The 26,936-nt window shown below is 44.1% G+C and overlaps 1 protein-coding gene and 1 long non-coding RNA gene across 2 annotated transcripts; one reads left to right on the top strand and one right to left on the bottom strand.

Annotated features, from left to right (window-relative positions):
- Positions 1-1,788: 1,788 nt before the first annotated feature.
- On the bottom strand, positions 1,789-25,810 carry LOC125285315. The gene is made up of 3 exons (XR_007192011.1): positions 25,728-25,810; positions 6,494-6,634; positions 1,789-2,392 (listed from the first exon to the last, which is right to left on the bottom strand). It is a non-coding gene; the product is annotated as an uncharacterized LOC125285315 (long non-coding RNA).
- On the top strand, positions 25,254-26,882 carry utp23 (UTP23 small subunit processome component). The gene is made up of 3 exons (XM_048229714.1): positions 25,254-25,661; positions 25,761-25,935; positions 26,063-26,882. Exons 1-3 carry the CDS (start codon positions 25,474-25,476, stop codon positions 26,462-26,464), a joined length of 765 nt encoding a protein of 254 aa, XP_048085671.1. The 5' UTR covers positions 25,254-25,473; the 3' UTR covers positions 26,465-26,882.
- The last annotated feature ends 54 nt before the right edge of the window (positions 26,883-26,936 follow it).

The following is a 26,936-nucleotide window of genomic DNA, read 5'->3' as shown; positions in this document are numbered from 1 at the left end:
CGTCCTGTGTTTGCAAAGAACAAGACAGAGCTGACAGGCAGAGATCTGGGTGATGAGAGGGAAAGGACTGAGGGAATGAGTGATGCGTATGCAGACAGAAAGACAAACAGAGAGAGAGAGAGAGAGAGAGAAAGAGAGAGAGAGAAAGAGAGAGAAGAGAAAGAGAGAGAAAAGAAAGACCGAAAGAGAGAGAGGAGAGGAGAAAAAAGGCCGGCTGGAGCCGGAGGCCATAATTAGACACAGCGGTGCAGTAAACAAGTGGCATCGGTGTGCATCACTAGCGTCCGCATCACTGCAGCAGAGAGAGAGAGACAGAGAGAGAGAGAAAGAGAGAGAGAGAGAGAGCAAAGGAGAGGGAGCAGACAGCAAAGGCACCTAGACCTCTGGGAATCATATCTGCCTTCTGTGCACTGCAGGGGAGAGAAGGTAGTGTGGGGAGGTAGATAGGAACTGTGGGCAGTTAGCAGTGTGTGTGTGTGTCAGGAATCGTTTGATGGAGGATCTTGTCAAAAGCTTGTGGGGATATAGGGTTTACAGGGGAGCACATGTGTGGGGTTGCCTCTGCTGTGTGTATGTGTGTGTGTGTGTGTGTGTGTAGCGTTTTTGTGTGTCTATAGAAATGCTACCGGATGTGTGCTTGTGCGTGAGGACATTTAGGGGTTCCTGCATAGCATACTGTATGATATGAGTATATGATTGTATGTTTACATGTGTATGTGTTTGTGCACACAAATGTGTGCTCATGTCTGATATGCCAGTACTGTATGTGTGTATGTGTGCGTGTGTGTGTGTGCATGTGTGTGTGTGTGTTCTTACAAGAGTGTGTGAGGCAATGGATGAGACACCCAAAGCTTGGCTCAGCTCGCAGGCTTAAGATCGCCCTCCTCTGTCTCGATCTCGTTAGCCCCCCGCCTGGGGTATCGCCGGGCCCAGGTAGCCGGGGAAGCACCCTCCACTGCCTCGACTGATCCGGGCCTCAGCAAAAAGCCACACCGCCTCAATTGGTGAGGAGAGACCCCCGGGGAAGAGTGGGGAAGGGCAGAACGGAACGGAACTGGAGGACGCTGAGCCCCTTTCTGACCACAGAAAGCCCTTGCCACAGAAACCAGATGCAACTGTTCATTAGCGAGAGCGAGGGAGAGATGGAGTGAGACAGCAAGAGAGAGAGAGAGAGAGAGAGAGAGAGAGAGAGATCTGGGTATGAAATAAGTCTACGTCTTAGTGAGAGCTTTGACACACTCTGCGATAAGTAAATAAGGCAATCATTACGTAAAGGCAGGATGTGGGGGAATGGGGGGTTGAGAGGGGAGGGTCTTGGTGGCGGGTGATCCACCCGGCTGCTTGTTAAGGAATGAATTGACATCTTCCATGCAGTGGTGCGGTTCAGGTCCCAGTGCTATATGAGAGGACGGTGTTTAAATATCCATTAAGGCAGGCTAATTTGCGGGAGTTGCGGCAAAGTGGGGGTCTCGGGCACTGGAGAATCTGGGACCTCCTGCGCTTACTGTAGTTCAGCTCATTTGGTAATGATCTTTAACGAAGACATCGTTAGTGCAGGCAATCGAGTCATCTGATGGCGAGAAAGCCGGGACATGCGCTGAGGCAAAAGTTGCGGTCAAGGTTGCAACATCCGGCTGATAGTATCATTGATGAGCCCATGTCAAGGCATCAATCAATTCCTGGGGTCTGAACTTGCACTGACATTAGGTTTGTATTGGGGACTGTTGTACATAGTGAACCAATTTAAATGAAATGATGATGTGGTCTCTTTAATATGGCTGTTGTGTGTACACCACTAAATTTTTTAAATAACATTCCCATTTCACAAAATAATAGCAAGCAGTAAACAGTACATAATGAGCATGTAGTATGCTTTCCGTAAAAAGAGCATAATGTACTGTATTGCCCTTGGCTGTGATCAAGAATGTAGAATATATAGATTCTTACATCGCCTCTGCTTTTGCACTTTTAAATTCTAAATATCTTTTCATTTCTATTCAAAAGGGTCCTCAAGGGTTTAAAATAGCTTCCAATCACACACACAGGACATGGAATCTTGCTGCCTAATGAGGTTAAAAATCAGATAGCCTACATAAAAAAGCTGGATGTTGACATTTTCATACGCTATGAGTATATCACCTGAGGGGCCCAGAGGACTTGGTGTTTCTGCTGATGTGTTGTGCTCTAAGCATCTCGGTGGTCCATGAAGACTCTTAACAACTCTGCTTTGTCTCCCTGTCCCCGTGACATGCAGGTCCAGGGAGTAGTAAAGGTGTCGTCGACTGTGCAGTGTGGCGTTTTATAACACCCGTACGGGACGCCGTTTCCGTCGTGGCACCCCGCCTCCACGCGGTTGATGAGCTGGCACTCTGAACTACTCTCCAGAGCGACCCTGTAAAACAAATAAAAGCAACATCAAGCCAACTTCCCGGGCCAGGGCGTGTTTGTGCTGCTGGTTGGGCGGCAGAAATGACATGCCACCTTATGCCCCCCCCCCCACGCACACACACACCGTGGATCCTCACTGCTCGTGTGCCGCCGTGTCTCTGCATGACTCGCCCACCGCTGTGAAAGTTTTTAACAACTCTCTACCCCCAGGAAACAAGGAGGAAGCTAGCACAGTTAGATAGAAACACACACACACACACACACACACACACACACACACACACACACACACACACACACACACACACACACACACACACACACACACACACACACACACACACACACACACAAACAAACACACACACAAACACACACACACACACTGAGAGAGAGGGTGAGCGCTCCATTGCACTCAAATTTAGTGGAGACCTCCTGCTCCTCCTGCTCCTGCTTGTCTTTCCTCTCTCTGTCCTCAGCAGGCCTAGAGAATCAAGAGGCCTTCTTGACATTAACCGTGGAGCACTATTACATACCCTTGAGGGTAACATCTTTATAGTTTATTATTTTGCACAGTGTTTACTGTTGTGCTTTGTTACACAAAAGGAAGTATCTGATTTAATCTTTTTTGTTGCAGTCACATTGGCCAATTATCATATTACTTTTATTTCAGTCAGAATCTTTCGCACTTTGTTGTATAATCAAATATGCGGGAAGGCAGTGGGATAGTAGAAACGTTCCAGATATTCCCTCTATTCTCTACTCCTCTCCCTAGACAACCAGCTGGGAGCATGATAACAGTCATGAACACGGTGGAGAAAACCATAAGCCCATCTAATAGAGTAGACTGCAGCGGGATAGGAAAATAGACAGGTAGAGCCCAGTGGGTGAAAATCGACAGTAAAAACCAGTTTAAATAAAAACAAACTCAACAATCTTGCAATTTAGCAGCAGTATCCCACCTTCTAAGCATACCAAGAAGCGCACAGCTAAATTTGTATGTGTGTGTGTGTGTGTGTGTGTGTGGGGGGGGATTATGAAACATTGCTTCAAAAAGTGAGGAAGGAGGACAATATGAACTTGATCTCCTAGCTCCTGGGGAACAGGTCAACTCAATCCATCATTATTACATGAAACCCTGCTGACCACCAGTAAAGGAAATATGGCTGCAGGAGGCTTCAGTAACAAGCTCCAAGCACAGGCCTTTAGACTGGTCCAGTCCATTGGATTTGTTCATGCATGACTGAGAGATAAATAACACTGGGGGACCACCTTCACTAGAAAAACAATCCTGGTCAAACAAACATGGACAAAAAAGAATTCAAGTCATAGTCAGAGTCATAGTTCGTATGCAAGTCAAGATTACAGTACATAAAAGAATCCTCTCCATACACCAGCAGACTACTTGATAATGGCTGATTCTTTCACAAGAGTCTGGCTCTGGATATACTTCTACCTCATTTAGTGATAGGTGCTAAATCACTAAATAACCCCATGGACATTCACAGAGAATGCCAGATAACATTAATCTAATCGCTGTAACAAATGACATTTGGGTAAGATTTACTGGCATTAAGAGAAGAGATTACATGAGATTTATTACTTGTTTTCTCTCCTCTAAAATTCTGAAAGTGCTGAGAAAGTTTGGAAAGAGGAATACTGGAGCACATTTGATGGAGAAGAAGAGGGAAATTGAAGGGCCTGGACTAAGCATTCATTCCCTGCTAAGAACACTCCGGGGGTTTGGTAACCACTCTCAGTAGCAATCTGTCATCCACACCGACAAGGGAGATCGACCCTACAGTATAGCAATGAGAGTGTGTGTGTGTGTGTGTGTGTGAGTAGGTGACTGAATGGGTGAATAAGAAAGAGAGAATGAGAGAAAGAGAAAAGAGAGAGAGACCGAGTTTGTGGGTGAATGAGTGTGAACAAATGTGTCAAGCAATCAAAAGCACACACACACACACACACACACACACACACACACACTTTGATAGCGGGAGAAGCTGCCACCGGATCATTTCTCAGCTCCTGGGGAGGCTATGGTTGGTCCCTGTGCTCGGATTACAGGGAGTCTTAATCCCTTTCTTTCCTGCTCTCCCCTCTCTCTCTCTCTCTCTCTTTCCCTCTCTCTCTCTCTCGCTCTTTGGCGCTAATCACACGATTGATGATGGAGCTCCACCCCACACCCCCTTTGCAGTCTAGAAGACTCATGAGGTAGCAGACCTCTCTCTGGGCAACTAGCCAGCTGTGAAAGCTTCAATGTATGTGTGTGTGTGTGTGTGTGTGTGTGTGTGTGTGTGTGTGTGTGTGTGTGTGTAAGACATATTGCTTGGGAAAAAAGGTGACCTTGCTGGAGGCCTGGCCCTCATTTCCAATGCATAGCTGCAGAGCTTGAAGCCAAGCTGATGTTTGAGCCACACTAAGCTGCGAACATGGAGGGGTTGAGAGGCTACTTTGTGTAAACAATGAAAGTTCCTCTCTTGCTCAAGCACCAATTAACACCAGCGAAAACAACACGAACATACGGACAGGGGCTAAGATTAGGGGATATCCTGATGCCCGAGAGCCTTGAACTTCCAACTACATCTGTTTTGGCTTATTGTAGAATGGACAAAGAGAGAAAGAGGGAGAGAGAGTGAGAGTGAGAGAGAGAGAGAGTGAGAGAGAGCAAATACAATTTACCACCATTATGCGCTAACTAACCTGCTGTTTTTGCACAGCTACCTGGCGTGACCTCAACAGAAATGCATGTCAAGGGAAAGCCCACTGCAGATGCTCAGCCCCTGAACAGGCTGGCCTTCAGGTGTAGGTCACATTTAGTCTCATTAGTGGAGTACTTGGGGTGGTGCTGGTGGTGCTGGTGCAGGAGCAGGCATCTGTGTGCTTGCTCATTACTGAAGCTGGGAAACAAAACTACAGTATACACTAACAATCATGACATGGTATGGCGCACGCACACACGCACGCACGCACACACACACACACACACACACACAGAGTCTAACTGACCACACTGGCCAGAACCTTGGCTCGGTTACTTTACATTAGCTGGCACAGTTTACATTGGTTTTACAGTTTTACTGTTCTTTGAGTGTGAATAGAGAAATAAATGCACATACATTTACCATTACTGTCCAAAGACTCACACAAACTGACACTCTCCACAGATCTTTTACATGTGTGATCAGGTTGGCTCAATAATTGTGTCTCATTGTGTGTTTTGGGTAAATTCCTTCCTGACAAAGGGGTTCTCTCCCAAATTGTTTGGTACACAAGTTGCCCATCGCTGGACAAGTATAGGACTGCAGCCGGACTGTTCTCCCTTGACTGCCAGAGAGGACCCTGCACAGCAGTACTACCAGAGAGGGTTGAAGTGGTTAGTACTCAAGGATTTTTGGTACTACTGTCCTAGGTATGGCATTAACTCCATGTCTATATGTAAAGCATAAAGTGAGCATGGTTAGTTTAGCCATACTGTTCAAAGCGGCTCAGTTTTTAGCATTGCTCTCTTAATCTTTGCTCCTTTGTTTCTATAGTTGATGGGATTCCCTTCTCTACTGTTGTTTCTGGGTTACTCGCTGGGAGAGTGGATAGGGCCAACATAAACAAACAAAGCCTCTGTCTGCATCCATTCTGTTGGAAAACCTGAGCAACCATCCCTGCAGTATTGCGATCTCCAACCATCTAAATTGAAGTGGGTTAGTAAAACTCACAAGCCAGGTCACACACACGCGTGCGCACACACGCACACACGCACACACACACACACACACACACACACGAATACTGTCTCTTCAACTAAGTTGGACAGACTACTGGTCCGATGCTAATCAACACTCAAAAACTTCAGTTCAAATGAGACATGTTGACCATTGCCATAAATTAGCAATAAGAAACACTGCATTCCCACTAGGGTACCGGCTGTTTGTGTCAACTGGGCACATTTTAAAGCCAGGATGTTCATTATTGTTATTACCTTAATAATGACCAGTGGACAGAGAGCCTACCTAGGCAAAAAAGGGGGCCAGGGGAGGCCAGTGAAGGGGGATCAGATGGGGACAGTCTGCCTCCTGGGTGGCGCGCTGCCCACAAAGCCACTCACCTTCATGGGCACCAGTGCGACGATGGCTGGGCAGTGCCGCTGAGCTCCATCCCTCTGGGCAAGCACTTGGCCACCGGCCGGCCGCCAACCTTGGCACTCTTCCTGGGAGTTTGTTTTATGTAGTTTTCCATCTGCAGCGGTCTATCAGAAAGATAGAGAGAGAGAGAGAGAGAGAGTGAGTGACAGTCTGATAGACGGAGAGAAAGAGGGAGGGTGAGACAGTGAAAAGGCAAGACAGAGGAAAATAAGCAAACGTAGCATTCATCTGGTCGTTGTGATTTCAAACTCAGTGAAAACAAACCATTTTCAACCCTGGGTACCTGTGGTAAAGCCGCGCCAGATGTGTGCCATCAATTTTCAGTTATTTATCTAAGATTCATTCATTATTTACCTTAACACCATTACAGGTAAATGTCAAACACTGACCAGACGTATAGTAAATACACGTTGACGTGAAGTTAATCGGACACAGAAAGGTGAAAAGGGTGGTGGGAATTAAACAACAAGAGAGAGAATGAAAGTGGACATGTATGGGTGTGAGGTTGTCTAAGAGGGTGAATGTTTGGCATATCTTACAAAAGCAAGCAATGACTACGGGGGAAAACATTTTGTGTCTCAAATACTGTAAGATCAGTCTCTCTACAAGGCAGGATTTAGGAGACAGTCAAGGGAATAAACAAAGACATGCAAAGAGTGAAACAAGACAACTGGCAAACAAGAGTAGGGGGGAAAGTAGAGTGTCCGCTACTGACAAACCATGACAAGTCCAGAAACAAAGACAGACAGGAGAGAAAGAGAGAGAGAGAGAGAGAGAGAGAGAGAGAGAAGGAGAGGAGTGAAGTGAAGGAGATGGCAGAGTTATCAGAGTCTGTGAAATTGAATGTGATCCAGCTGGTTGGTGGTTGGCCCACACCACTCCACGACGCGATCAATGCCAGAGGAACCGGAATGATTCAGCAGAAAAACCTCATCCAGGCACAATCAAGAGTCCATTCTGACAACTTTCCAACAAAAGCCTACAGTCTGCTGTTGGTGGGGGGTCTGGAAAGCTGCTCCTACAACTACAATGGCGGACTTCATCACACTTAACTTTTCCCTTTTAGTGTGATTTCACTTTCTTTCTTTGAAAAGTTTCTCCTCAAAGTATTCTGAGTAATTTTGCACTAAAGCAGCACAGCAAAAATATATAGGGACCAACAACAACAGGGTAGAAATGAACTCCTCAAAGAGAGAGATGGGGGTTTCATGGATAGGACCTGAGGGCTGTGTGTGTTCATGTGTTAGGTGTGTTGAATCTGTGTTGCGAGAAGATGTGTGTGTGTGTGTGTGTGTGTGTGTGTGTGTGTGTGTGTGTGCTTGTGTGTGCTTGTGTGTGTGCGTGTGTGTGCCTGTGTTTTCTTGTGAGGGATGCTGAGAAACACCAGCTTAAAAGCATCCTGGTTCAAAAGGCCTGGACTCGGCCCTTGCTCCCAGCTCAGAGGGGCCTGACCTGGATTAGAAGACAAGAGGAGAGAGGGAGAAAAATCAATACAGCAAGCAGTGCTACACTCGTTTGAGATCGGCCCGACCGCAACACAGGGCTCAGGGCAATGTCTGGGCGGCCGATGACTGTTTGAAATGGAACCTGAATTGAAAAGGCTTATATTGGATGGGACAGCGAAAGATAAGACCTCTGTCTTCCATGACCCTGATTTTCCCCCTTCATTGTATTTGTTTCAAATTGTATTGCATTGTTACTCTAAGGTTGTGACAAAAGATATGAGTATTATCTCTTTGATGAGTGTGATATATTCATATATACCAATTATTGTCACTATGCCTCTACTGGTCTTGCTAAATTATTGTTTAAACATTAATATTGTTCACACTGAAATTGGCCCTCAGAGTTAGTCTTATATTGCTAGACAGTCTAGACCAGGGACCAGATCAGGCCAGCCAGCAGATTTCATACAGCCCCCCGGCCCCTAGATGTTTTGAGTAGGAAGGGAAAATTAGAAAAAAAGATATTCACATCCAGTTGTCAACAATGTGTAATAAGCAATATCTCTATGATATGATAAATTGATTAATTACAGCACTACAAACCATCCTCAGGAAAGAAGAAGTGTAAAAACTAACATGGATGTAGCGCATTTCAAGAGAGAAAGAGCAGTATATGACAGCAGTACATTATTTGTACGTGTTTGCTCATAAGTGATATTATCATATAACACTCTGATACCCATGCAGAAAAATGATAATGTCCATGACAATGATGGCCCCCCACGAGGTCTCATTGCAACAAATCCGGCCCACTACCTAATATGAGTTTGACACCCCTGGTCTAGACAAACAAACCTATCTTAGAAGATTCATCTGGATTCAAGTCATTTGTGTGTGTCAAATTAATTGAGTGACACAAAAACAAAATACATCAAAACTATTGGACCCAGAAGGTAAACAAACCATAGTATGTTACCAACATCCACACATCAGTGACTTCCACAACTGAGACATTTTCACTAACTATTTTATTTTGGCAGTAACGGTTTAACCGGTAGCAGTTAACTGGGAGTAGCTGGGAGAGTAAGTATTATTAATTAAGGATGGAACTCCTGCCCTTTTTCTAGCTGGCTAGAGAATTCCACTTATATTCCATATTCCAGAGGTTCTCTGCTATGTAAGGGTGGCGTAGTGCAACAGGTCCTGGCCTAAATGCAACAGCGCCTGTTTAGGCCAGAAGAGAGAAAAAAACCCTGCTTACACGCTATATTAGTCAGACAATATGTGGCCGTGTCAGAACAAAGTAAGCTATCGACAGTGCTGGGTCACAAAGCGGCAGGTGCGCACCTGAACAGTAAATAATGTCCCACGACTCGTGCGAGAAACCCAACGCTTCACGCTCGAGTAATCAAGCCTGCAAAAAAAAAGCAGAACTCAGCAGGAGCTGGCACGGGGGGAACTGGATCGGTTAGCCGAGCAGCACACTGGCTGGCAGACCGTTCTCCGCCACTTCATCCTGCCCCCCCCCCCATTTACCCACGCTGCCTCTGTGCTGCTCTGTTCGAGACGAGCAGCAGCGGCTGGAGAGGTGCCATCCGATGATCAATAACATTGACAGCTTCTGCGGCAGGCACAGAGGCCCATTAGGCAGGCCTCCAAAACAGGCAGGCGGCCGCTGTCTTTCCAGATGTGCCACCAGGCCCGGGCTCTCTGGAGTGCCTGACCTTGGGACGCATGACTCGGCTGCTTGGCTGGAGCTACTCTGCGACGTGATGAGGCGTGTTTTGGCTTTTTTTGGCCCCTTTTTCGCCGACAGTTAGCAGACGTTTTTGTTTTGGATTGCCATATATTGTGGTGATAGTGTGTGTTTATCAGTGTTAGGGGGCTCTGGGTGTTGGCCAGGCTGCTGAGCCTCAGTGCTCTGCATGGTGGAACCCACAGTACAAGCAAGGGGTGCAGACAACTTTGCCACAGAAAGACAAAGAAAGGCATTTAAGACCTTAACTTGACTGCTTCAGTTCAGAATGGATTTGCAGTACAGTGATCAAGTATTCAATTCAATGGCATTTACTGTACAGAGAATACATTTTAACCGCATTTCCTTGGGCTCTTGGGCAATTAAGCACTTGGCTATTGTTGGCACCTACCACCATTTTTAGTACAGTGGATGTGGGAAGGGTAAAGAATTGTTTTTCATAGCTGGATCTGTTTTTGCAGACAGTGCCATCAATTCAATGAATTGAGTCTTGGGCGGTGACTGCTAACCTAAAAAATCCAGAATTTGTACAAAAACCTTCTTAGTTTCCCAAAAGTAGAGGTTTTGTTCTCTAGACTAGAGCTCTTTTAAAAAGTGACTGTCAGAAGGGATTATTAGTGGTAGGCTACGCACCTGTGCCAACAAAACACTGAGAGGGATAAGATCTGTCTTCTTCCAGCGGCTGAGTGACAATCTCGGTCTGCCAATGTTCCCCCGTTTCTTTCTTCCTATAATTGTTGTTTATTGTTTTGTTTGTTTGTTCACTTGTGCTTCCGTTCCCCGACTCCCCCATCGTGACCTGTTTAGGCGCGAGATGCACACCACAACAAGATTCGACTGCATAAGCAGAAATAAACAGGAGGCAACTTCTCAAAGTCACAGGCCCTGAAGGAGACGTAAGGAGTACAGGAAGCACAGAGGTACAGAGAGAGGAAAGGGGAGAGAGTTAGAGAGAAGGAGAGAGAGATTGGAACATTCAGAAGATTGTGTGTGTATTTATAGCTGTGTATGTGAATGAGGAAGTGTGTGTGTGTGTGTGTGTGGGTGTGTGTGTGTGTGGTGCGTGTGTGTTCGGTTCCACAGCAGGCTCTGTTTACATGGATAATGAACAGTGGGGCTGCGCCCTGTGCCAACACACACAGCCCCTGCATGACTAATGGCAGCCGGAGTGCAGAGGCCCCGGGCTCAGGGGTCCGGGTCGGCACTGACCGGCCCCTTGGGGAGGGGACAGGTGAGCCCAGGGCCGGGAGCCCACTGCACCCTTGGCTCACCTGTACTATATCCATCAGGCACCTGTGGAGTCGTGTCAAAGTCACTCAATGCATGTATGCCAATGGAAAGTTAAACTAACTGTGCTTGGAAATGTAAAATAAAACAAAGGTTTCATCGATACAATTGGTAAGCATCTAGTATCATATCGAATGAGCGGTTTCTTGTCAACTTAAGCTTTACTGATGCCATGGCTTTAAATTTCCACATAATCAAAACCACTCGAGCATACACCTACACAAACATCACAATAACAATCAGTGCCGGCCCGAGGCATAAGCGAACTAAGCGGCTGCTTGGGGCCCCCAATCGAGTTTATTTCTCTTTTTTTTACATAATAAATAACGTAAACAAGTGACATCAATGAATGAATAAATGAAACAATTAATAATTCAAAACAAGAAAATTCTGATTTCATGATCAATACGCCTGCCTACCTCTACTGTGTCTGCCAGCTTTTGAGTCATGCGCATAAACTAGACACCTCAGGTGCATAGACAATTCGTGCAGACACTGCATCAAGTTCAAAAATCGAAAGAGACGGTAATGTTAAGAAAAGTCACAAAAAAGGACGTATCCCTCTGGTGCCGAAAACAGAAAGAAGAAAATGACAGAGGAGGAGAAAAACGAGCAAGATACAGGTATGTTTGCATTATAATTTACAGTATGTTTTGTGCTTGAGGTAGCTAGCTAGCTGTCATGATCTAATATAAGCCATCACCAGAGCTAAATCCCCGCCATCAACAGAGAAATGTCTCCCATTAATATATATTTATCTAGGGTTATTTCAGATGTCAAGGATAGTGGGATTGTTTTGGATGTTCAATCAAGCATGTACCCTAGCCATAGGTGGGATTATGTTGTAAATTAAAGTTAGCTAGCTGACTGAAGTGGACATTAGCACTACAGTAGCTACATGAAAACGTACTGTAGCTGAAGGCAAATTTACTACAGAGGGATTGTTTCTGATTTCGCACCTGAAAGTGTTGATAGTTTATTACTGTTCTATAATATGTGACATAGTGGTAAGTCTGATAGCAACAGCAGGCTAAGCCCAGGCTCCCAGTCCCAACCCCAACCCACTGACTAGCGCGACTCTGGGCATCGGTAACGTTCCAGCTTCATAGGCAAAGTACGTGCGCTCTGCTCTAAGATCTTTGGAGAGAGATGGTAGTGTTTGAGAAAATATACCATGTTGGGTGGGGAGACTTCTGTGATGAAAATAGACTTACATTTGATTAAGATAGTGGCAAGTGATACCCTAATATTTAGGCTGCAGTAGATCACCATGTTAAGCGTTCACCATACTGCAATTAAGTATAGGCTACTTTTGATTATGCCTCATTTGCCAATAGAATATTAATTGTTACATGTGGAATTGCTTGTTGATGAGTGTAAGTAATGATAGCAAAATAAACTCATTCTGCTTGATCAAATATGATCAAAATATATATATTTTTTTTTTCAGAGACACTGTTGAAGTACTTTGGAGCACATCTCTTCCACTACCTAACTCTACCTCATCAAGTGTCTGCCTCCATGGCTGATGACACAGAAGGTGAGGTTTTCTTGATGGCAAATGGTTACATAGCCTGTTAATATGACATGACACATTTAACATAGTTTTGTTTTATTTATTTATGTATTTATTTAATCATTGCAGGTTCGTCCACTGCAGAGTTGCAGATACCTGAAAGCCAGGAGAAGTAGGAATAAGTATCTATTTTTGGGACATTTTATTTTTAATTATTAATGTTTGTCTATTTTGGTTTTATTTTGTAGTTGAAGATTGCTCATTTAATGCACATTTGCGGATTTGTTCTGCAAATCTGTTGAAAAACAAGTCATTAAACAGATGTACTTGTTTACAACAAATACAAATGCTGTTGTATTTTGTTATTTGTCAATTCAACTTCAGTAAACCACCCTTAGTGCTTCACTTTGAATATGAATGTTTCAAATAAATCTGTAAATAATAAATCAATAAGTACCCTCTAAGATTAAAAGGTGACAGGGTTGGGGTAAATAACAACTAATACATTGGTTTACCAAGCACTTAGGGCCAGAAGTCTAGAGCGGAGCCCCAAAACATTTTTGGCATGTGAGCAAGGATGGATTACTAAATGAGCCTACTGAGTCCTTATGCATCTGTGTCCAGGGGGACAGTGGTTCATAATCAGTCACTGTATTAATACATAACCTTACTGTATTCATTTATAAAATGACATTATAGTGTGAAGTTGTCAATTATCGCCAAGCACAGGTGACTCTGCGTTGTGGGAGGGGGCCCCCAAATCAAATTCTGCTTAGGGCCCCCAAAAGGCTCGGGCCGGCACTGATAACAATGAAAGATAAACTATAACTTAGCCTAATGCTACTACTTGTTTATTACTTGTGGGGCAGCCGTGGCCTACTGGTTAGCACTTCGGACCAGTAACCGGAGGGTCGAACCCCGACCAGTAGGCACGGCTGTAGTGCCCTTGAGCAAGGCACCTAACCCCTCACTGCTCCCCGAGCGCCGCTATTGATGCAGGCATCTCACTGCGCCGGGATTAGTGTGTGCTTCACCTCACTGTGTGTACACTGTGTGCTGTGTGTGTTTCACTAATTCACGGATTGGGATAAATGCAGAGACCAAATTTCCCTCACGGGATCAAAAGAGTATATATACTTATACTTATACTTATACTTATACTTATACTTATACTTGGTCATGACATGCTAATAAGGTCCAGTCAAGTGTCCAGCAGTCACTGAAGCCTCCCTGCGGTCTGCTGGCACCTACTTCACCAAAAGTTTGTGGATGGTGCTGCTGGGGTCCTGCGTCTCCTTCCCCTCCGGCTGCACCAATGACAGACACCTGAGAGCAGTGAGCCAGTGACTAGTGACAAAGACAGACCCAGACAGCATGTCTGACTCAGTGGCGTGATAGTGATAGAGAGGAAGACTCTAATGAGGAAAGGGAGGAAAGAGGATGAATTAGGTGAAAAAGGGGAGAGGGAGGAAAAAAGAAAGGGATGATGCAAGAGAGAAAGGCTAAGCACATTGGTAGGGGTATAGAGAAAGAGAGATGTTAGAGAGAGAGAGTTGTAAGACAGAGAGAGATGAGAGAGAGAGAGAGAGAGAGAGAGAGACGGGTGTCATGGCCTGTCAGACTGGCACTGTGAAACGGTGCTTTCAGATCTCATCACTCTGGCAGCAAACGGGCTGAAGTGACCGGAGATGGGGAGTGTGCGGTGAGAGAGAGAGAGAGAGAAAGAGAGAGAGAGAGAGAGAGAGAGAGAGAGAGAGAGAGAGAGAGAGAGAGCTGAGCCCTCTTCCCCTGGGTCCCTCTGTCAGACACACCTCCACACCACTCCTTTCCTCTCCTCTCTTGCCACCTCCTCACTCCTCTCTGGCCAGACATGAGAACACAGCCCAGGTAAGGGGGGATAGAGACTAGAGAAGGTGAGGACGAGAGGGGACTGCAGACATGAGAAAAGAAGATGGGGGAAGAGAGGGAACATGGTAGAGGAAAAGAAGAGGAATGGTGACTGAAGATGGAATGAATGTAGAGAGAAAGCAGAGGATGGGAGGATGACAGAGGATGCAGGAAGCAAACAAATAAAAGAAATGCAGAGGAAAGAAAAACAGAGGAGGGGGAATTTACACTTATTAGTTCATTTTCATGTAAGAATAATTACTGTTCTGCTTTTACTAATTAGTATGCTTTTATCATGCGCCATACACACCCTCTATCTGACAATAAGAGAGAGCATGTTAGCTGGGAGCAGCTGTCATTTAGCGGGACTATTCAGCGACACACTGAGAACGGGAAATGAGGTGCCCCAAAATGACATTGGTAAACAGCCCTTTCAAGCATTTCAGTCACCATGAGTCAGCCGTGTAATGACAACAGTGTTTTCTAATTGTTGCTGCCGGAGCTGAACTTTGACGAGGTGCGAATTTGGCTGTCGCTCACATGTGATGTTAATGTTCTTAATGGAGAGAGTGGGAGAGGTAAATATGTGTGCAAGTGTGTGTGTGTATGTGTGTGTGTTTGTGGGTGAAGGTTGCTCTTAGGTGCAGCAGCAGCAGGAGGAAATGGAAGTTTTGTATACCGTATGTGTGTGTTATGGTGGTGGCGTGTGTGTGTGTGTGTGTATGTGTGAGGATGGTGGTGGTGATTGGGACAATCAGTGCTCTGTGCTCAAGGACACACAGCAATTTCAGTTTGGTTTATTTCTTTCAGGCCATGTGCACTCGCCAGCTCTCTCTCTCTCCCTCCATCCCTCTCATCCCTCCCTCCCTCTCTCACCCTCCCTCTCCCTGGCATCCTCACTGCAATGCAGCCATCAATCTCTTTTACGCCAGCCTCACAAGTGTATGGAGTTTTCAGCGAATCAACTCTTTCTGCGCGGCTATCAATCTGCACCTTGGCGCACTAGGCACACTGCTCCGCCTCCACCCACCCCACCCCACCTTTGCCTCCACCTCCCCTCCTTCTTCCTCCCCTTGTAAACCTCCCTTTACACCCAGTCAGTCACCCACATTAAGGCCGCCATCTTAACTATTCCGCGTTACCTTCCGCGTCCTCCAGGGGGCTTCTACTGCAGACAGGAGAAGAAAGGGAAGTGGAACAGAGGCCAATGTGTTACATACTGAACACATCCTGAGATGCCCTGTGTTCCCTTCTGTATCACTGTCTGTGCCCGTGACTCAAGATGGTGGGTTGTCTGGTTTTGGAGTGTACCAAGTGGGCACCGGGGCCCAGACTTCTCCTCAAGTGCCAAGGGCAATAAAGAGGCATACGGCCTCCTGTCTCCAGTCCAGCCGCCCCCTCGGCCCCCCTTCCCCTTTGATGCCACTGTCCTTTGCAGAGCCATCAGCGTTTTTCCGCCAGCTTATGCTGATCAGTGCAGTAATTAAGCAAATGCCAATTAAACAGGAGGTTGAGTGGGGGGAAAAAACGCAGAACAGATGCTTGTTTTAAAACATCCATCGATCGACACTGCACCATGCCATTTGTAAATAATATCCAATTACAGCGACATCCCCTCAAACTCTGGTGGAAGGAGAAAAAGAGAGGAAATAAAGCACAGCGCAGCAACACCCCATCTCCCCCAACACACACTCCTCCCAAAACTCACAAGGTACCTTAATTAGCGGCAAACTTTGGTTCTGTGGCTGCCTAATCGAGTGTGGAATAAATACCAATTATTTGGGGCATCCTGTTGACACGGAGGCGAGACTAAGCACTCTCCACTCATTCCCCCCACCACCAACACCATCTCTCTTCTCTGCCACAGGCCCCTGTAGCAGTTACCATCTCGCTCCTGGGGGTCAAGAGAGGAGGAAGAGGACAGAGGTGGGGGGGGAGTGTAGTGTTGTGGTAGAGGGAAAAAAATGAAGGGATTAAGAAGAAAAACACCAACAGCTGGCATCGTAATGAGGAGAAGTGACCGCCCCCGGCCTGAGGCAACCGCAGACGGCGTCCATGCAGAATGGCTAATCGCGGCAGGAAGCCCTCGCTGTCACTCAGGCAGTGCCCCTATGTGGACCTCCCCTCCTTGCCCATACTTACCTGCTCCTGTGACACCATGGTCCTTTGTGTGACCTGTTGCTTCTCTTTAGCATGTTAATCGTTTAAGATGCAGGCTAATTGTAACTGAGGCAGACTGAGCTAGCATGCTAGTTGCCCATGTAAATCCTCACAGCCCTAACCTTAAGAACGCTTCTAACCGCTGAGTTGGAAGCCTGGGCTTTTAGCTCAGTGGTTAGAGCGTTCGTCTCCCATGCCGGTGTGTGTGTAAAGGTGGTGGGTTCGAGGCCTGTGAGCGGCGAACGAACCGACCTTGTGACATAATGGAAGATGGGGTTTTGGTTGACAACTACGCTGGTGTGTTCAGTCTAAAATAATTAGGAGAACATCAACTGCATGCTCAAAGGGTTTTCTGGGCAGATAGAGAAAAGATCATATTCTGTGTCATCTTCATCTTTAAACTTTACTGAACTCCTAGACTCCTCTCAAACTCTGTTCCGAGAGCAGTGGAGATCTTCTGCCCCCTGCTGGCCTTGTTGGTGGTCTGCAGCAGCTACGGCTGAGCCACCATCTCCCTCCCCTCGCTCACTCTGGGGGCCATTATTACATTGCTGTGTGATTTTTATGGCACCCAGAAGATCACTCAGGGCACTGCATCAAACTCCTCTGAAAAACATCCCTGTTGGCCTGTTAGTCTTCCTCAGTCAAAAAACAATTTCCCCTCACAAAACCAACTCTTAAAACGTACATTTAATGGAAGTATGTTTTTCAAGTGTAGCCAAATAGACACACACACTATACACATACACACAGACAGACGCAGACGCAGCCACACACACACACACACGCGCAGGCAACACACAGATTTTTTTCTGTGACAGCAACTATCTCATAGGGCACCCTCATTGCAGGAGGGAATGGAACAGGCAGAACTAAACGAGTTTGACAAACCAGATGGATGGAATGGAATAATTTGGAACTCATTTAGACTTCATCTGCGACCCCCTACGAGAACATTGAAGAATGAGGAGAATGGAGACAAACACCATGAGAATACACGATGGAGAAAAAAGAAACTCCCTCAGCAACACACACAAAATATGATGCATTTCAGCAGACCTGAATTAACCCCACAAACATTTTACTCAGCTCTGTACTCTCAGCTCTGGATAGACTATTCACAAAACGGTTGAGGGGGTCAAGTCATAGTTTTCATTTCAGAAAAAAAGAAAGCATTGTTGTGTGTGTGACTGATTTTACAGCTGGACACGGGAAAGAAAAGGAATAAAGTGCACTATACATAAAAGCTAAAAATGGGGCAAATCAGGAGTGTCTAGTAAGACCACGCTGTCAGCACCTGTACTTTTTAAAATGATGCAATGCCACCACAATCCCTCACTGATCAAGCATGGCTTTTTGGCTTTCTGTCAACAATCCATGGTATGATTCACCAAGAAATGCCATTTGAAAGATGCTTGTTTGGATGTCTGAGAGGAGGCTTCTCCAACTCCAACTTTCTGCAGAGCTCTTAATAATGTTGACTAGGTTTGGGTATCATTTAAAATTTGATTGGTTCCAGTTCATGGACAGGCACTGTATGGACCCTTTCAAGAGAGTTCCATTATCAGCATCATAGTTGGCCCCACAAGGCTTCCTTTTTAACATTCCATATGTTATCTTAATGCAGAGGAAGTAGATTGGGGCCCAAATAGAACGTTCAAGCATTGTTTTTGTTTACCTTGTTGAAAGGGTCTATACAGGCAGGCATTGGGCGGAGTAGGTTCTTTGACTCCGCCTCGTCCATTAATTCCGTATCGGGACACCTCAGTGCCTGTTATCCCTAACACGTCATTTACATGATGGAATTAGAATGGATGTCACACGTCCAGACCCTAAGCATAGCATGTAATGTAGCCTAAATGGTCAGTGTGTGTACAGTAAATGCCACAATGACAGTGAGATGCATAACCTAAAATAATAAATCAGATTATAAAGAAGATACTGGTGATTGGTTTGGTGCCCAGAGAAGATTATAACAAAAAGGTTGAAAAAGAGGGGGGAGAGACGAAAGCCAGGAAAGACAGAATTCAGAAAGACCTATGACCTCCACATGGGACGAAGCACGCCAAGCTCTGACTCATAAGGACTACACAAGACCACAGAAGACCTGCTAAAGCTGAAACCGTCACTTTTCCAAAGCGGCAGAGAGGGGGATTTTCCAAAATGGATGGAGGAGAAAATAATGTGAAGGACTGTGAGGTGGGGGGATTTATGTCCAGGCTCAATTGTTATTCCACACATCTACTGTCCCTCTGCACACAGGCTGTTCTGGCCCTCTGGCACGGGGGTAAAATTGTTGATTTATGATCCACAGCTGTTTGCGAGAGAGGAGATGAGATGGATAGCATGTCTGTGTGTGTGTGTGTGTGTGTGTGTGTGTGTGTGTGTCTGGTGAGGTGTTTGTGTGTGTGTGTGTGTGGGGGGGGTATCTACTGTATGAATTCATTTGGCCTGTGCATCTATAACATATGCCATGAGTGAAGAGGAGGCTGTCTTTAGGGTGAGTAGGTAAGCTATTTGGTGCTATCCGCATTGAAATCATTTTACAAATGGATACAGTCACTTGGATAACTCCTCTGAACATCCTCTGATGTTGCTGCCTAGGGGGTTTATGTAAAGTTGTTGAAGTCAATAGTAAGCCAAAGGCCCTTCGATAACAACTGAACATAATCATTATTTGGGTGATTTAACAGTAATTGAGTCTGATTGTAAATACTGCCTGCAACTGAAAAGTCACAGAACTAGTCTGAAGTGGCATTTACCGTTGTCCAAATCTCTGAGCTGTATGAGATCTCATCCACACACCATGAATTCAACACAGACCTTTAGTCTTGGCCTTAGTGAATTGCTGTGACCGAGCCATTGGGAAACTATCCAACTAACCTGAAGGCACAGGATAACAAGCAGTCGAATTCTTACTTAAGAGCAAACACACTGGCAGCAGCCGTGGGCAGCCAAAATGAAAGGAGATCAATACAAGTCACAATAACACTTTTCGCTGCAAGCGCTACAGCAAAGAGAAATGTTTCCTTGGGCCATGTGAGTGTGTGTGTATGTGTATCACTATTAGAGGGAGAGCAGATAGCTAACAAACGTTCAGAAAAAGTCCTGTTGGCAAATTTGAGGAAATGTCAGTAGGGCTATTTCACACAATTTGAGGGTGCTGAATTCAAATATTTTGTTTACCAAGCTCAATTTTGAGTTTTAAGCTTGCTAATTAGCATAATTCACATACTTTTTGGTTTTGCCATCAGATATCATAGGAATTGCAAAAAATAAGGCATTAATATACTCTTTATGTATCAGATATTTTGTAGGACAGGACAGGAATTACCCCCAATGACCCTCAAGTAGCAAGTGAAAATAAGCTAAAATTAAAATATAAATTGAAATAATAGATAAAAGTCAGTATGACGTTTAGAAACAAAATAGATTCCTTGATAATAATAAATTGATACTGCTCATTTTCTGTAGAAAGTCCTTTGTCACTAACTATTATGAACAGTTGTCCTAGTTAAAACATCTCACTGCTTGCCCTAGTTAAAACATCTCACTGAAAAATGGAAGAATGTGCATGTTTGAGAAGTGCTGAAGAGTGCTATGGAGATTGCATTATTTACAAAGAATTTAGACAAGATATCCTTTATAGTGCAACAAAAAGAAACATTCTCCAGTGCATCATTACTGCATATGATGCTGAAAGGAAAGTGGACCTAGGACAAATCCTCAGCTATGAACTGATTAATGTCCCTGTACTGTAGCTATTGCAGATAATGATGGTTATTTGTGAAGTGGAAATAAGTCTATCCTCACAGGTGCTGTCTAGCAATGTGGAATGTCCAGTAGTGATCACTGCAAAAACTGCTCATTCAACAATGGTATTAGATGCTCAAGATCTAGTTACAATATGTCTTTAGGACACCCATCTGACTACAGCACATTTAAGGGTATGCAGGAAAGTTTGTGAGAAACTTTCGTATTGTTATTTGGTATTTGTTATGTGGTAGCAAATGATAGCAAAAAAGATAATGGTGTATAGGCCTATCTGATTAAGACATGAGTGGTTGAAACATACTTATTAAATTACACTGGGAGCAAAGAAGACCATCTTCACTTTTTTTCCCCTTTGCAACGGTCAAAGAAATCCCATAAACACGGGAAGGCCTAGGATAGCCTACATCAGATGGCCTTAAGATTAGGCTCTTCTGCACAGCATTAAGTGATTTGCATGCAGTAATTTGAACACTGACCTTGATCTACCCTACTTTGGCTATTTAAAGGTAATTTATTGCCAAAACACCACACAATATAAATGAGCTATAACAAACAATAAAGGACTTAATCACACACAAACTACTATTTTGCTGACTACAAAAATAATAACTAGATGTACCGCAGAGCGGTACAAAATATGACCGCCGCCCAGTCCAGCACATTTTTTCCACAAAAATAAATCACGCTGAAAGGCCTATATGATTCTAACTGTCTCACTAAATTGCATTATCCACACTCAATTCTCACTGGTATCTGCTAGACAACAAGTACCAAGACATGATTAGTTCATAGATTTCACATGTAAAATTGATTTTATACAACCCCACCCCCATCTTGCCTGTTCATAATTCTGAGAAATTCTTGAATTGTGTGCATGTGTGCGTGTACACGTTTATGTTTATGTGTGTGGGTGTGGGTGTGTGTGTGTGTGTGTGCGTGCTTGTGTGTTTGCCTGCGTATTTGCCTGCGTATGTGTGTTTGTGCATGTGCATGCATGCGTACATATGTCTACTGTGTGAGTATGTGTCATACGTATGATTACTGTGAATGTATGTGTGTGCGTGTGTATCTGTTTATGCACATGTGTGCACATGGAATGGGTTAACATGACCCCTGGAGGCAAACATACGGAAAAAATTGGTCATCCTAGGCCCTACGGTTCTCAAGATATTCACAGAAAACTGTGTCTGCCCTACCCTCCTTTCGGGGGGTCCAGTACAGCGGAGGGGCTACAGATCAAAACGAAAAGCGATGGTTCCATGCTATCCATGTGGGGTTACATGCCCACCAAGTTTCGTGTACCCCGGTCTTTCAGTGTCCCAGGAATCCTTGTTGGTGTACGGTCACTAAATGTACACATACATTATTTTATTGTAAGGCCCCCCATGAACGAAAGTTCACAAAACTTGGCATGCATTCAGAGGGTGTCATAATGATCCTACACTTTCAATTTTGTGCAGTTTTGACCATGTCAGCCAGAGATATTGTGATGAAAACACCTAATTTTTTGCTTTTTAATTTTTAACTAGGTGGCGCTATACATGAAATAAGTGGTAATGGGATGGGTTGACATGCCCCCTTAAGACCAACATACAAAAAAAGGTGGACCTCCTAGGCCCTACGGTTCTCGAGATATTCACAGAAAACTGTCTCCGGCCACCTACAGGCCAGTTGGTGTATAGTAACATTAATTAATTTATTATGTGGCCCCCCATGAACGGAATTCCACGAAACTTGGCGTGCATTCAGAGGGTGTCATAATGATCCTACCATTCCAATTTCGTGCAGTTTTGACTATGTTGGGACAGATACCTGCAGATATTACAACACCTCATTTTTACTTTTTTTGTGTTTAACTAGGTGGCGATTATACATGAAATGAGTGGTTATGGAATGGGTTGACATGGCCCCATGAAATTGAGATCAATATACAAAAAAAATGGTCCTCCTAAACCTTACGGTTCTCGAGATATTCACAGAAAACTGTGTCTGCCCTACCCTCCTTTCGGGGTTGCAGTCCAGCCGGGGGCTACAGATCAAAACGAAAAAACGATGGTTCCATGCTATCCATATGGGGTTACATGCCCACCAAGTTTCGTCTACCCCGGTCTTTCAGTGTCCCGGGAATCCTTGACGGAAATTTGGACATGCGAAAAAGAAAGGTCATAATTATGTAGAAAGTTTAGAAGTTTAAAACCCAGAATTGACCAAAAGTGCACCAAATTCAACACAAATGACTCAATACACTTGGAGGAGGCCTGCGTCCTTTCTTTTCCAGATATTTTAGGATTTGGATATCGTTTGTAGCAATATCAATTAGTAGCAATTATACTTACTTATACTTATACTATATATATATATATATACCAAATCCAGTGTTACTGGAAGTAAAATGTTTTTTACTTGTCGGTTGTTGCTGACGGTAGATGCAGTTCTGCATTAGGCTTATTCCCGCTATTTAAGATCATATGTACTGTAGGCTATATTCTGAGTTGAAGGTTATTTGTGCAACTTGTTATTGTGATGAAATGCATTAAACACCACATGAGTGACTCACTATGTTAGCAATAAAAATTATGGTTGTGTTTTGATTAGAATTTCCGAGTTCATTACATGTTAACTGTAATCATGTTTCCATTAAATATGTTAATAAACTATAGTATGGCTTCTTTAATGCTCAAACATGTATTTAGAGAACACTTTTATTTGGTGTTAGTGATTACTTTTGAAATCAACCCAATTTAGGGAAAAATAAGCAAAAAAAAAAAAAAATCGCTATTTTATGTTAAAATTCTGATTATGCAGCGTAGATCTCAGAATTGAGCTTGGTAAACAAAATATACCCTCAAATTAGGTAAGAAGTGTGGTTTACCAACTTTTCCTCAAATTTGCCATCAGAAGTTCTCTTCTGTGAAGCTGCTCTCCCTCTATATGGTTGAGTATCTGACTGCCATACCAATGACTACTTGCCTTGTGTAGCCTAGATGATTTGGTACAATTATAGCCTACTTCAGAATCGGTATACGACGATCTCAAAATGTCAAGTTTAAAGTCGACATGTCGAGTTTAATCTCATCATGATTTTTCTTCATATGTGGCCCTAATACTTATTGTCTCCATGCTTTGGCTGTTGATCATAAATGTATTAGGCCTGACTGAAAGCAACAACTCATCTTAATTTACAATATGGATACTGTTAGCGGTTTACTATGTGAGGTTAAAAATTTTTTTCAAAACGTCAGGAAAAAAAATACTGTGCAGATTTGTCAGTGCACATGATCAAAAACATTCAGCTGTTGGTGCTGTGAAAATGTTCCTCTTGCACTAGCCATGTTCAAACCATGACCAACCTCCCCTCAAAATGGCTAGTCTAAACCATCTTCCCTAAATTCCCTTTCTGATCAATGTGATTGGTAAGGCTGGACCAATGATTTTAAAGTTAGTGCCAGTATTAACGTTTTCCAATCGAGAGTCACCAGACTACGTATTCACTTTGTGAATGAGTTTGTATTTTTCCAGGCTAGTGAAAGACATGGCTCGAGGCGTGACCTACCTGCCATACTCAGTTCATCACCGCCCTCGGGAGGATGGGGTGGACATCGACACCAGGCTGATCCATATCACAAACAGCAAAGCAACATGCTCAGGTCACAACATCAAAATGGCCCACACCTTAGCCTGCACCCACTCATGACAAACACCAGTTGGTAATACACACCGAAATGACCTCACTAGCCAAGAGGCTTCTTGTGCATTAGGCCTACGCACACAAATCTGAGGTCCTCAGATGAGTAAGCCGGGGAGGGCCAGCACCTGTACAAAGACGCCAGCCAACACTGCTTTTAGAAAGATTCAGTTAATCAGAGAATGAAATATCTCATCAAAGGCCATAATAATGTAAGCACACCAGACAGGCAATAATCCCATACTCCTATGAAAGGAGAAAGAACTTTGAGGACTTACACAAGTTTTGGAGACCCAGTTGTCATTCTTCGCAGACTCAAAAGAGGACGCAAGCCTTCACGATGCACTTCATTGTTCACAGGACATGGCTGCATATCTCTCTCACACACACACACTTTCACAGCCGCACGTAGGAGAAACTATTGGTTAAACATTACCAATGTTTGGGTTCTGACTTACAGGTATCATTCAGGCACTGGACTCCTCCTTGAACAATGTGTCCACATCTTGATCTTAAAATAATAATGAAATAAAGTGAACTGACCTGTTCCTCAGTTTGTCTGGCCACACCAGTGAAATGAAAACGCCATGATTATTTTGGTATTTGTCTGGATTAATTTCACTCTCTATGAGAAAGAAATACTCCAAATGTAACTTTTCTGCCTGAGCTCTCATTGAATGCTTTGTGAGTGCAGTCACTCCAAAGGGCTATATTGAAAAGCCATTCTAGCTCTATACTACATGTGTGATCCTTCTCTGGAATGATTCCACCACAAGATGGCACCATCCTGCGATAGCCTATTCCCTGCCTTTAGGATACTTTCGGGAAATCTATCACAAAACGTGCATAGCTTTTCAAACGTTTTCTAAAGGATACGTGTCCATGTCATGGCTACATTTAACCTGCAAGGTATACATTTGTTACAGTTACACCGTCCGTAAGCCTGCCCTGCAGTGCTCCCTTTTCTCCTAGAGGGGGTAGTGTGGTGTCACAAAATCAGCGTGCTTTACACTTTTTCCGGTAGTGGTACAACCGGCATGGTTTTGAGAATAGTTCCGTTTCATTGACCAAAACTTATTTGGAGAAAAATCGCGAAACTAAATGGAAATCCTGGTGAAATACTACACTTGTCTAATAACACCAACACTTACTCTTGAATATTGTTTATAGGCTTTGACCGAAGTTAATGCACACATCATGTTGTATCCCTACGAGCGCATTTCAAGGTTACTCGGCGGAAACAGCATGGTATTGGGCATGTTGTTTCTAAATTGTGTGTAGACTTATCAAATTATTTGTACATATTCTAATTTGTTGTTTTATATTAAATGTATTTCATATAGTGCAAATTGATTGGTCATCACACTAATGTCAGTTAGATTATACGTGTAAGTTAACCTCAACGCAGTCAGTAATAACGGTAGAAGACCACCATGAAGATCAAACGGCAAAAACAAGCCAAGAAAACCATAAGTTTCTACAAATATAACTTCAGTTTTCGGGAACCTTTTCAAATATTACTTGACGGGACTTTCTGCCAAGCTGCGCTCATCGGGAAAATACAGATCAAAGAGCAAATGCTAAAGTATCTCATGGGAGAGGTGCAACTCTGTACCACCAGGTAGGCTAGGTTTGGCAAGTAGGCTAATTGCTTTAATCAGATCATCAGATGCCAACCATTTCTCACCTTCATGTTGTTATCTGTGCACTTCTTTTTCAGTTGCGCTCTGAAAGAAGTAGAATCTCTGGGGAAAGACCTGTACGGCGCCAAACTCATTTTACAGCGATTTCAGGTCAGGAGATGCCCACACTTCGATGAACCAGTTCCAGCGTCGGAGTGTCTCTTATCCATGCTGGAAGGCACTAACCCACATCACTATTTCATTGCCACACAGGTACCCATGAATTTAAATGAAAAGCTGCCTTACTTGTGTAGGTGCGGATTTTTTATAGGACCATTTGTGTGTATTTGTTTGTGTCTTTTTGCTTTATTTCTGACTCTGGCCCCCCTCTCTGATACAGGATAATGAACTGACAAAAGGCCTCAAGGAAATACCAGGTGTGCCAATTATGTATGTCATCCAAAACACCATGGTGTTGGACAAGCCCTCCGAATGTTCCCTCAAACGTGTCCAGGCTGTCCTTGCCGGGGAGATGGTGACTCCAACTCAGCAGCAGAGCATCAGCAAGCTGAAGGAAGCACAAGGAGTCAACGCAGAGGAAGGTGTCCGACGCAAGCGTAAGCGAAAGTCGGGTAACCCAAATCCACTGAGCTGCATGAAGAAGAAGAAGAAAGGGCCCACACAACCCAAACAAAGCACAGATGGAGAGAAGAAGACTAAGAAATCTAGAAAACGGAAACGAAAACCTGCTGTTGCCGGAGCAGGAGGACAGACTGTCACAGCCAACCCAAATACGCTCTAGTTTCAGGACCAAATGGATCAAAATGTGCACGTGGACTTTGAATGTCATTTTCAAAATAGCACCCAGATGGAAAGGTGTGTGTGCGTGCAAAAACAAGACTGAAACAGCACATGGTTTGATGTTTTGGTAACTAAACCCGGATATCAAAATGTTGTAGGTTCATGGGTTTTCTGCTCACATGAAGTGCTTTTAGTCATGAAGTAAGTGGAAATTGAATCACCAATAAAGCTACTTGCTTAAAGCATTTTATTACAAAAAACATATTACACAGTTGCTTGGATTCCAGACTACAGGCATTATAGCAAAACAGTTCCTCAACATGTAACAATTAGCTTATACTGGCAATGGTATCTCCAATGATATATTTTGGTTGCTAAAAAATGACAGGCACATCAAATAAATGTAGGTATGAACTATGGAGTCATTGTCACATTGAATGAAACTGTCTAAAGGTCACATCTTTGTTCATGAG

This window comes from Alosa alosa, chromosome 20, assembly GCF_017589495.1.
Source record: "Alosa alosa isolate M-15738 ecotype Scorff River chromosome 20, AALO_Geno_1.1, whole genome shotgun sequence".
NCBI lineage: Eukaryota > Metazoa > Chordata > Actinopteri > Clupeiformes > Clupeidae > Alosa > Alosa alosa.
The sequence above is the reverse complement of the archived record's forward strand: the minus strand, read 5'-3'. Positions and strand labels throughout refer to the sequence as shown.